Source organism: Rattus norvegicus, chromosome 10 (assembly GCF_021556685.1).
Source record: "Rattus norvegicus strain SHRSP/BbbUtx chromosome 10, alternate assembly SHRSP_T2T, whole genome shotgun sequence".
Taxonomy (NCBI): domain Eukaryota; kingdom Metazoa; phylum Chordata; class Mammalia; order Rodentia; family Muridae; genus Rattus; species Rattus norvegicus.
Genome location: NC_141543.1, coordinates 66,804,191 through 66,816,659, shown reverse-complemented (window position 1 = coordinate 66,816,659; position 12,469 = coordinate 66,804,191). Strand labels below are relative to the sequence as shown.

Genomic DNA, 12,469 nt, shown 5'->3' with positions numbered 1-12,469 from the left:
CATGCATTCAGAGCACTGGTTTGTGTTGCTGTGACTAGGTGGGGTTGGTCGAATGAGGTAGGATTCATTTTTGGTGGCAATCTGAGGGGAACACGGCAGGCGATGTATTGGAAGGCTGAATGTGCCTGTAGGTAAGTGCACAGTGTGACCAAGAGACACCTGAGGAGATTTTTGTCCTAGGGGCCCTTTGTTGCCGATTAATGGAGATTCCCACCTTCCCCAAGTCCCCACTCCACTCCTAGGTATCTACAACTCCAGGAGAGACCCCTTTCCTCCAATATCTTTAGTTCCCAGGGACTAGGCTGAGAAGTACTAGTGAGCGCCAGGCCGCTTTGGTCTCTCTCCCGTTGTACCCCAGAAGTATGTGCACACAGGCACCAGTATCTCTGGGACCAGCCACACCTGGGTTTGACATTCCAGCACCTTCTCTTCCACCCTAGGTAAGCCTCATTCCCCGTCTGTGCCAGCTTCCTTATGTATGGAAAGAAATCACAACACCCTCCTACCTCAGAGATAGCTAGCTATACGGAGGAAAGGAGATGGTGTTTGCTGAATGACTAACGCTGCACTGAGTCGTGGAGGTGCTTGACACACTTCATGGTTAACATCAGTTGTCTGGAACAACCTGCAGCAAGCCGCATCTGTAACAGTTGTTTGAGTAATGGCCCCTCAAACTCAGAGTCCTTTTTATCAAATCTTGTAGGAGCAGCGTGGGGTGGGCAGGTCGCCTCTTGTCTCCAAACCGCAGTTGTAAAATGGAGATAATATCCATTGCTCAAGGAACGAACCGTGAAAGAATTTATAAACAATAAAATTGCTATAAAGTGTCGCAATTATAGCTAAGGTGGGACCCAGAAGGAATACACACACCCAGGAAGCGTAATCCAGGCAGCTCTGGAATGCACATAGCAAGTGAAAATATTCAGCCTTTTTCCTCCTCCCAAGTTTTATTGCTATGTAATTAACAAAAAATAAGGAAGTTGGAGAGGCCCCCTCAGTCTTATCTAGTTTTCAACCCACCGGGCAGCCATCACCACTTTGTTGCACACAGCACCAATATGGATTTGTAAAAACCTGCTCAGGGCACGGCATAACAGGTAAAGGCCTTACTGGCAAACCCTGAAGTCTCGAGTTCGATTCCCTCCACTCCCCATGGTGAAGAGAGCCCATTCCTACAAGATGTCCTCTCTACAAGTTGGCCTCTTAAAAAAAAAAAAAAAAAAAAGAATTCAGGAGAAATCATGTGCATCCCACACATAAGTAAATATTAAAAAATACAATGAACTGAAAATTTTCTGAGCTTGGACAGTGCGTCTGTGATGCCTGGATTAAATATCAACTTTTTTTTTTTTAAAAAAGGATATTTTTCTTTTGTTGTGTGATAGGGTCTCTCTGTATTGGAAGACTGGAATGAAAAGATCGCTTGAGTCCAAGAGTCTGAGGCAACATACCAAGGTCTTATCTCAAGCACAACTGAGGCAGGACTGGAGATGACTCAGTGGCTAAATACTTGCTCTGCAAGCATGAAGACCAGAGCTCACATCACCAGCACCCACATAAAAGCCAGCAGAAGTGATTGGGCTCAGTGAGAGTCCTGACTCAGGAGATGAAGCAGAAAGCTGATTGACGATGTGAAGTCAACCTCTGGCCTACACAAGCACACACACTTTCATACATGTATGCCTGCAAATATGCAAACACATATACACGCATAGCATACAAACAAGCAGATGCAATACAAATAAAACAAAACGATCATAAGCAGGAGAAATCACCACCTTCGCTGTGATGTAATCTCTGTGGGCTGGGAGCGGGTACAGCCAGATGGCTGCCTGTGGCTCGGCTTCTGGCCCTGACTCTGCTTCTGATCTCTAGGCTGTAACCAAGATACCAGCCACAGTTACAGGCTTCTCAAGGCTTGGTTCTGGCGACCTGTTTCCAGGCTCACCTTGGGCTCTCCTTGCTGTTAGTGGAGACATCAACTCCTTTCCATAGGGCCCCCGGTGCCACAGCCTACATCTATCTGACAGTCATCAGCAGACTTTGTTTTTAAACTGTTGTAAGTACATTCATTTATTTATATGTGTGTGTGCACACACAGGGTAGGGGGACCGAGAGTGACTTGTGAGATTTGGTTCTCTCCTACTGGGCCCCGGGAATCGAACTCAGGGCTCATGTTTGCCAGCAGGTGCCTTTACTCACGGAGCTAAACTGACCACCCCGTTTTCTATTCTTTAGACAGAGCCAAAAGGTTTAGTCTGTGTTGAAGCATATGCTAGAAGGAGACAGAGGGCACTAGGGGACAGCTAATACACAAGGCTGAAAATCAACATCACCTTTAAGATGTGCAAGGGGTTCATAGTACTACATTCCCAGCCTTGATCCTAATGCTGGTGTGTGGGTTAAGGGCCAGTCTTCTGAGCTGTGAGTCAGGGTGAGCTGGTCACATTGTGGCTGTGACTTGCCTTAAAGGTTGGGACACTCCCTCCAACTATCAGGGAGTCACTGATGGGCCCAGGCAGCAGAACATGGTTACTCTTAGGGAAATAGACTCCTGGCCAAGGGTCAGTCACTCTGGAGTTAAGCATGCTATGCAAACCTTTCCCACAACCTTTGTTTAGGCCTTCAGAAAACAAAGCCTATACTGTGATCCCAGTCCTTGGGAAGCAGAGGCAGAAGGATTTTGAGTTCGAGGACAGGTTGTACTGCATAAGGAAACGCAAACTAATACTCTCCGTCTAAATAGAAGGAGGCCTGTCATTGGAGGAGAAGGAAGGATGGGCGGGAGAGAAGTTTGAAGGAAGAGGAGGAGACTAAAACAGAAAGGAAGAGACAGGAGGGAGAGAGAAGTGGGGAAGCTATGGCAGGACAATGGAGGCTCATGTAAAGATTCTGCTCTGTGTATTTACAGGTCGTTATCAATGTTCCTAAGGGATAGATGGTACCGGACTTTGTATGTTTAAGTGGGCAATTATATCTTATCAATTAGATTAAAAAAAATCTCAAACTAAAAAGCTCAAACTAATAAAACAAAACAACACAATCATTTGTCACTGGGAGGGCAGCAGATGAAGAATGTATTTGGCATGTCTCTAGGGCACCGCTTTCTCCAGATGTTCTAGCCATCTGTCTGATCACACAGTGGGGCCTCCCCTCCTCTGCCCCCCGACAACGCCCCCCCATACACACTCAGTGAATAGACCCAGTGCTCCATTCCATGGACTGATAGGGGTCTTCTGGTGATGGACATGTGACCCTTGCAAGGCTGGAGAGCTTTGGGGATGACATGATAGTAGGTGGGGACCGGAAAGTCAGGCTTTTTTTTTTTTTCACCAAACTATAAAGATATCAGAGGTCTATAAAGATATAAAGATCAGAGAACTATAAAGATATCAGCCTTTGCTGCCCCGTGACAGCCCACCTAAACTTGAAGCAAATACAGAGGCCGTAGAGGGGTGGTATGGATTGAGAGACGTGACCTGCTGGATCCAACCGTACCTGAAGCCACATCAACCCTAGACTGCTGATGGCTCCCTAAACTAGTCGCGCTCTCTGTCTCAGCTAGCTCTCAGCCTGTTTTTCTGTTTGCTGCCACTGGAGGAGTCCTCACCAATGCAGCCTAGGTGGTTTGAGCTGGAGACACTTCTGTCTGCTGCATTAATCCTTACCCACTTCCTCTATACCTTACAGACTTCTAAAAGGCACCAGAACACATCACATCTGGAAAGACAAAAACAAAAACAATAAAACAAAAACCTCCCCGAAGCAGAACATCACTGAGGGAAGACAGGAACTGAAGCAGAAGTCATGGAGGAGTACTGCTTATATCAATTGCCAATCAAGAAAATGCCCCCAACCCACCCCCCAGAAGACGTGCCTATAGACCAGTCCTATGGAAGAAGATTCCTTCTTCCCAGATGACCCTACCTCTGTCAAGTTGATATAACTAGCCAACACAGTGGCTCACACCTGCTGTCCCAATGTTCGAGAGGTAGAGGCAGGAGGATGTGAGTTCAAGGCAAGCCTGGACTGCATAATAGAAAACTGTTTCCAAAAAACAAAACAAAACAAACAAACAAGAAGTAATGCCAGGGCACAATGCATTAAAACAAACTACAAATAAGACTCATAGAACCTGTAACTGGTTTCTCTGGGGAGGGTGATAAGGGTCCTTTATCAGCCTGGGCCTGGCAGGCACAGAGACAGGCATATTCTGTCATGTTCAGTCTTGTCTACTCAAAGCCATTTTAATGTCTGAGAAGTAAGTAAAAGCATCTTCTAAGACTGTGTCTTGCAGGTGACCAATGCTTACCGAGACACAGCTCTTACTCAGCCAAAAGGCTGTATCTTTGTGCTCCTGGGTAATTTCCCTCAGAACTAAACTAGGTTTCCAGGTCCAGGTGGTGTGGCAGGCTAGAAACTTGACACCTCTCAGGGGAGATTAACTGGGCCTGTCAGGGCCCTGGGGAGCATGAAGATTCAGCTCCCTCACCTTCGAGGGCCACTGATGGATAGCAAGATCTGGGTCAGTCAGGAATGTTTTCCCAGGGCTTAGGGGAGAGCAAGTGCCAGCTGCCCATCCTGACAGGCCAGTCAATCTTACAGGATTGGCGCTCTCTCTCTCTCTCTCTCTCTCTCTCTCTCTCTCTCTCTCTCTCTCTCTCTCTCTCTCTCTCTTGCCCTGTTCCTCCCTTTGCCTCCTGACTAACCTCCTGTGTTTGAATCCTTGCTTCAGGGTAAGCTTCTGGGGAATGCCAAGACAAGGCACAGCCCTTACTCAGTAAATATCTGGAGAGAATGTGTGCTTAAGCAACAGAACAAAAAAGTTTTGACATCTTTCTATCTCTGTATATATGGAGAGAGAGATAGGGGATAGATAGATAGATAGATAGATAGATAGATAGATAGATAGATAGATAGATAGATAGAGAGATAGAGAGATAGAGAGATAGAGATTTGGGATGCTCTCATGTAGCCCAGGCTGGACTCAGATTCATTATATATCTGAAGATGACCTGAATTCCTGACCCTCCTACTGCCACTACACAAGGGCTGGAATTCCCACCAGCAAGGCACATTTTGGAATGTTTCAGAATTCTCCTTAAAGTTAGGCCTGGTGACACAGACCTATAATCTCAGCTACTAGGGAGGCTGAAGCAGGAAAAACTGAAAAGTCTGAAGCCTGCTTGGGCTACCAAGTGAGTTCAAGGTTAGTCTGGGTACCTCAAAATAAAAATGTAAAAACAGGCTGGAGAGGTGGCTTAGTGGATGAAAGTGCACTGTTCTTGCAGAAACCTGAGTCCCACCCATCACTCACATCAGGTGACTCACAGACACCCTCAACTCCAGCTCCAGGGGATCTGATGTCCTCCACAGCCTCGGTAGGCAGCCGTATTCACACGCACATATCCATACCTACACTCAGAGACACCCATATACACATAATTAAAATAAATCTTTTTAAAAGTATAGAGATGGGACTGGAGAGGTGGCTCAGTGGTTAGGAGCACCAGCTGTTCTTCCAGAGGACCTGAGTTCCCAGCACGTACATGTGGCTCACAGCTATTTGATAAACCTGGAAGAGTATTTAACACCCTCTTCTGGACTCTGAGGGAACCAGGCACACACAGAGAACATAGAATATAGGTGAAACACCCATACACATAAAATAAATTTTAAAATATTTTAAATAAAGATTAAAAGAGGGCTGGGGCAGAGCTTAGTTTCAATCCCAGTGCTGAAAAAAAATCTTTATAAAATTAAAAAAAATTGAAACAGCATCTGTCTATATTGTCCTGACTGCCTGGAGCTTGTGATATGGAGAGAGAGAGAGAGAGAGAGAGAGAGAGAGAGAGAGAGAGAGAGAGAGAGAGAGAGAGAGAGAGAAGTCTTTGTGCCTCTACCTCCCAAGTGCAGGGATTAAAGGTGTGCACCACTGGGCCAAAACATTTTTTTGAAATGTAGCCCATAAAATTTAACTTGGCCATTAGCTCTGTGACAGAATGTTTTCACGAACCAGGCCTAGGTTCAATGCACACACACACACACACACACACACACACACACACACACACACACTAAAAAAGAAGCAACATTCCCATAATTACTTCCATGTATAAAGTTTTAAAACCCAGATTTTGTTGTTGTTAACTTAAAAGACTATTTCTCAGTGATGGTGGCACACACCTTTGATCCTAGCACTCGGAGGCAGAGGCAGGTGGATATCTGAGTTTGAGGCTAGACTGTCCTCTGCCTTCCAAGTGCTGGGATTAAGGGCGTGCACCACCACCCAGCCACATCCTCGTGACCACTGAACCACCTATCCAGTCCCAGGGGTACCTTTCTCAATAAGGAGGTACCTGGGTGCCAACCCCCACACCACAAGTGTCGACTTCCTTCAGGTTCAGGTCTGATTTCTTTTTATTATGATTCTTTTTAAACATATAAACGTGTGGCAAGGAGGTACTCAGCAGCAGGGAGGACAGATGTCACTCGACCGCAGTGGTGGCTAATTCTGGGTGCGGGAGCTTTGAGGCCTCAAAGTAGCTGTGCGCGTGGTCGCCCTTAGAGCTGGGCTGCTTGCTGCTGGGGCTGCATTCTTTGTCTGAGAGGTAGGGCAGGTTCTCCACGCTCTCCTCCACACAGGGATCCGAATGGAAGCCCTTGAGAGCCACGAGGCGGTACCGCTTCCTTCGGTTGAGCTTGTAGATGCGAATCCTTTCCTTTTCTGCCTCAGGGTCGGCGAGAATCCCATCCCAACGCAGACTCTCGTTGATCTGGCTGGAAAGGCTGTCTTCTATTCCAGCAAAGCAGGGGTGGTTCATGCTGTACGAATAGGGAAGGGTTTGCCTGGTTTCCTCTTTGTCTCTGGGCTCCGCTCTCGAGCCATGGTCTCTGTGGGGATTTAAGATGTCGTGGAAAGATGAAGAAAGCGGCTGATTCTTCCGACCTCGACTGTGATGTTTATCTGCTGAGGAGAGGAGGAGACAAGTGTTTGTGCCTGTTGCAGGGCCCAAATAAATCACCAGCCATGTAAGAGACTGGGGCTGCCTTTACCCAGGGTTCAGAAAGCAGGACCCTGGGACATCACCACTGCTGGGATGCTCTGGTCAAGGTATTTTGGGGTGAGATGCCTTTTTCTTTCTGTGGTGCTGTGGACTGAACAGGCCTTGTACATGCTAAACACAAGCTCCGCCACTAATTTACACCCCCGTCCAGGAACCAAGAGGCCCTTGATGCTTCAGTATCCATCAGTGTCAACCAACTAATCTAGGCGTCAGATCTGAAGGGCAGCCTGACCCCTGGTGTCCCGTGCTTTCTACTCTATCTGCTGTCCCTTGACTTAACCTCACTACATGCTCACCAAATACTCCCCAGGTCTGCGACTCTATACCCATCTAGACTCTATGGCGAAAGAGACAAGGGCGGAGCATCCATCAAATAATGTAATCTGAAGCATACTGAACCAGGAAATACTCTTTTTTTTTTTATTTAACTATTTTATAAACCAGGAAATACTTTTTTCATTTAAAAATTATTTTAAAGAGAGAGAGTTGCTTGAACATATTCCTGGTACCCAAGAAGGTCTGAAGAGGGCATCTGATCTATCTCCTGGTACTGCAGTTACAGGCAGTTGTGAACTACCATGTGGGTGCTGGGAATTGAACCTGGGTCCTACATAAAAACAAGCATTCTTAATAGTGGAGCCATCACTCCAACTCCTCATTTTTTCTTTTCTCTCTCCCTGTTTTTTTGGTTGTTGTTGTTGTTTGTTTTTTGTTTTTGTTTGTTTTTTAAAGATGAATCTTACATAGCCCCAAGTAGCTTCAAACTCCCTATACAGCCTAGGATGACTTTGAACTTCTGATCCTCCTGCCTCCGCACCTCCTCCTGACAGAAGTGCAAGCATGTGCCACCATCTCTGGCTTCTGCTTTGTGAGTGCTATGCAAGCACGGGCTGCAGACCCAGTCCAGGAACACTTCTGTGCGGCTTTGTGGCGTCCTTCCCTTCCCCTCCCCCTCCCTTTCCTTTTTTCTTTCTTCACACTAATAGCACTGCAGAATTGCTTGTCAAACGCTGTAAGTGGTGATTCTTTACCAGTTCCTATTTGAGGTTTATTTTCTTTTATTTTAGAAATATCTCAAGCAAAAGTAAAAGTTCAGTCTTGACATTTTCTTACCTTCCTATTCTCTGAAAACTAACCGGTGTCCCCTGCTGACAGTCTGTGGTACACAACACTGTAATTCCCACAGTCAAAAGTGGCGCCAAAAAGACAAAACAAGCTTCCGTGTTTTGCTAACGCACACGGGGTCTCTTGCTGCCTTATGCTCCACCTCAAGAAGTAATTACAAGGCTCCCATTGCTCCCTTCCCCAAACCACAGGGCTGTGGGAAGACTGCTGCTCCTCCCACTGCCTGCTCTGCACACAGAGCCGACGCCCCACATCTAAGCACAGGACTAGCCATCTCAGCAGCCAGAGGTCAGAGGTCAGGCCCACTTTCCTGATGGCCAAAGCCACACAGGTTACACTGAGTTACATCACTCACAAGCAGGGTCATTCTGTCCTAACAGCTGCTCTCTTCCTCAGAGTGGGCTCAGTGTCTTTGCTGGGACATCTGGAGGTTCTATGACTGAACTTTGGGAGAATCAGGGACTCTGGGTTGCAAGTGAAGGTGTTGGTGAGCGAGCCTGGAGTATGTGTTGTGGGTGTGATGCTTGTGGACATCTATGAATGCCTAGGTTACCTGTGTGGGTATAGTGTTTGGGGTGTATCTATGCATAAAAGTATCTAGCAGATCTGTGTGTGTATGATGTGAGGGTGTAGCTATGCATGTGAATTTCTAGGATAGCTGTATGGGTATGATATTCTCGGGTATCCATGCATTCTAGCACCTAGTATCTGTGTAGGTATGCAATTTGTGTTGGCATGTATGCATGTTAAGTGTCTAACAGAATCCACACATGTGTAGACTTGCATGTGTATGCATGATGGAGCAGACCGTACTTCAGGTTTGTCAGATAGTGTCATATTGCTAGGAGAAGGCAGTATAAAGAGTGTTGGTGTTGACAGGAGGATGAGGTGAGGACTGGTGTGAGTTTATATCGTACACGGCTATCTCTTGGCAGAGTCCATGCAGGGAAGATTCTGAATACATTTACCTGGAGTTAGTTCCTACACAGAATCCCAAAGGATGTGCCCTTTAAAGGGTAAAGGAGTAGGAGGGCACCGGTGGGGGAGCCTGAAGTCTGTCCCTGTGTGGGAGTGAATATCGGCTAGTATCTGTCCATCTGGGCTAGTCTCTTTGTGACTCCAAACCTTGAAATGTCTTTGAGTAAGGGTTCTGTTTTGGCTGAGCGACTAGGAAGTTGAGTGGAGATAGGCAGAAGAAGGTCACTCTCTGAGGGGCTGGAGGCTCTTGGGGTGGGTATCTGTATGGTCTCTGTGTGGGTCACCCCACACACCTACACAGAGATATTAGATGTTGAGGGTTCTTAGGGGAGGGTGTGGTCTCTTTGGGTATACTGGGAAACTAAAGTTGATAGACTAACGTGGTAATTAAGGGGTCTCTGTGCTGGTGAGCGCATGGTCTGTATGGGTAGATCTGGGCATCTCTGGACTTCTCTAAAATGTCCTGTCAGGTTTCTGGCCTGAGGTGGCCTCCAGGTAGAGGGGCATCTATGGAAGGAATCACAGGTCCAAGAGCCGAAGCAGCCTCCCTAGCTGCTCCTCTTACCGTCTCCCTTGCCCGATCCTTTAGTCTTTTTCTTCTTCTTTTTCTTCTTCACCTTCCGTTTGGCCAGGTCAGAGGTGGTACCCACGATGGGGGGCAGCTTGGACCCCGGGGAGCCCTCAGCGCCGCCTTCCCGCACCTCCTCCTCCTCCTCCTCCTCGCCCTCCTCGCCATACTCCACCACCCCGGTCCCACTACGGCTGGCCATCCGCCCGCGGGACCGCGACCTGCGTGCCCAGAACAGCAGAGGACCCGCGCCCGGCGGGCTCCAGGCGCTCACTGCTCGCTCAGACCACGCGTCTCCATGGCGACCGATCCACGCCACGCGCACTACCAAGAAGTGGCCGCCAGGGGCACCCTAAGGCTCTAGATGTACGTATGCGTGTTTTGTTCTATTTGAGACCTGGTGAGTCAAAGTGCACAGTCAGGGCAAGGCAGGATAAAGATTGTTAATGCTTGGGCTGACAATAACATATCTCATCTACTAACGCGTGCTCTAAAATATTTATCGTTTTTATTTTTAAAAATAATATTTATATCTAAATAATATTTACTATTATAATATTTATTTACTATAAGTACACTGTAGGTGTCTTCAGACACATCAAAAGAGGGCATCAGCTCCCATTACAGATGGTTGTGAGCGACCATGTGGTGGCTGGGATTTGAACTCAGGATCTCTGGAAGAGCAGTCAGTGCTCTTAACCGCTGAGCCATCCCTCCAGCCCAATCGTTTTTATTTTTTGAGACAGGGTCTCGTGTTGTTCGAATTGGCTGATCTTAAATTCCTCATCCATTTGTACCCTCTCCCAAGGGCTGAGATGTCTGGTTCCTCTCTTCGCCCCACGCTCCATTCCCCCACTCACTACTTTATTAAGTTGCCCAGAATGGTCTGGAACTCACTGGAACCCAGGCAGACCTTGAACTCACGATTTTCCTGCTTCAGCCTCCCCAGAAACTAAGATTGTAGGTATGATCCACCAAGCCTGGCTCCTCATGAAATTTATTTTCTTTAAATTTTTTTTTAAGATTTATTCATTTTTATCTTGGGTGTGTTTCTCTGATTGTATGTATGTGCACCTCTTGTTGATCTAGCTGTATGCCTGTATGTTATCATCTACTTGAGCTCTGATGTGACTAAGTAGACGCTGTGGGTCCCTGGACGGACACGGACATGGCTCCTCCACACCTGTGCGGGCTCCGGAGCGAGAAGAGCACACCAGATCCTTTGGAACGTGAGTTACCGATGACTGTGAGCTGAGGTGCATGGAACCCAAGAACAGCAAGAACGGCAAGTGCTGTGAACTGCGAGGGCACCTCTGAGCGCCCCGCCTCTACCCCCATCCCAGCTCTTATCAAGACCGGACTCATGGGCTGAGGGTACAGCTCAGTGGCAGGGCACTTACACAGCACGTAGGAGACTGAAGTGTCTCGCCCAGCCACACCGCAGTTAAAAGGACCAAACCTGGTATGAGCCATTGCTTGCTTTTTTTTTTTTCCTTCAGGTTTATCCACCGAAGGTCCTATTTTCCAAATGTGGCTTGCAAGAGACAGAGGTTCTTGCCTAACATATATCGAGCACTGGGTTTGATCCCCAGCACCCGGGAAACTTGGCATGGTGGCACACACCTGTAATCCCAGAACCTGGGAGGTGAAGACAGAGGGATCAGGAGTTCAAGATCATCCTTGGCTACAAATTGACTTTGAGAGCAGCCAAGTTATAGGAGACACTGTGACAAGCTACCATGGCAACCAAAACCTAGAATGCCTACTGTAGTATTTCTTATCCTATAATCCCTTCAGGAATGTCACCCTTCCCACAGAAAGGGACAGTCAATTCTATATTCCCTGCAGTCTGGGTAGATTTGTTGACTTCCATGAAATGAATAGTATGTGTCATGTCCGGGATGTAACTCATGTGTTAGAATGCTTGCCTTACATGCAAAACCCTAGGCTTCCTATCCTCAGTTTCCTTCCTGACCATATGCCTATCTCTCTTGGTTGCTTGCTTTATTTAAAGCTAAATTTAAATTTTAAAATTTATTTTATGTTTACATATGTGTTCACACAGGTGCCACTGCATGTATGGAGGAGTCAGAGGGACAATCCAAGGGAGTCTCCTTCCACCACGTAGGTCCTGGGGATAGACCTCAGGTCTTCCTGTTTAATTCTAGGAGACTTTACCCAGTGACCCATCTTTTCCCACTGATTTGCTTGATTTTATTTGTTTGTTTGTTTGTTTGTTTTGTACTAGAGGGTGGACCCAGGGCCTCAGAAATGCTAACACTGGCCAGACAACTCAGAAATGCTAACACTGGCCAGACAACTCAGAAATGCTAACACTGGCCAGACGTTCTACCACTGAGCTACACCCTCAGCTCTATGATTTTCACTGTTGATCTGTAAGAGTTTTGTGGGGGTTTTGTGTGTGTGTGTGTGTGTGTGTGTGTGTGTGTGTGTGTGTTTGGAGACAGGAGTCCATGTAGCCCACACTAGCCTCAAACTCTATGTAGCCAAGGGTGATCCTAAACTTCTGATTCTTCTGCTGTTTTAGTTGGTTTTATTGCTGTGAAGAGATACCATGACCACAGCAACTCTTATAAAGGAAAGCATTTAACTGGGACTTGTAATTGTTTTGGCTTTTCTAGGTCTGCCTGTGTTCCAAAATAATGACAGAGGCTTACTTTTATTGGCAGTGCCTATGGCCTTAAGCAAAGTTTGCTCTCCAACTAGCTTG

At 47.0% G+C, this 12,469-nt stretch overlaps 1 protein-coding gene across 2 annotated transcripts; it reads right to left on the bottom strand.

The window, feature by feature from the left end:
• Positions 1 to 6,402: 6,402 nt before the first annotated feature.
• Liat1 (ligand of ATE1) lies at positions 6,403 to 10,049 on the bottom strand. 2 transcript variants are annotated; one of them, XM_087573681.1, is made up of 2 exons: positions 9,736 to 10,049; positions 6,403 to 6,967 (listed from the first exon to the last, which is right to left on the bottom strand). In XM_087573681.1, the coding sequence occupies exons 1-2, from the start codon at positions 9,938 to 9,940 to the stop codon at positions 6,489 to 6,491; spliced, it is 684 nt and encodes a 227-aa protein (XP_087429807.1). In that variant the 5' UTR covers positions 9,941 to 10,049; the 3' UTR covers positions 6,403 to 6,488. The 2 variants fall into 2 exon arrangements, with proteins under 2 accessions (XP_087429807.1, NP_001103625.1); NM_001110155.1 differs by having other exon boundaries at positions 6,405 to 6,970; positions 9,736 to 10,028.
• Positions 10,050 to 12,469: the final 2,420 nt, after the last annotated feature.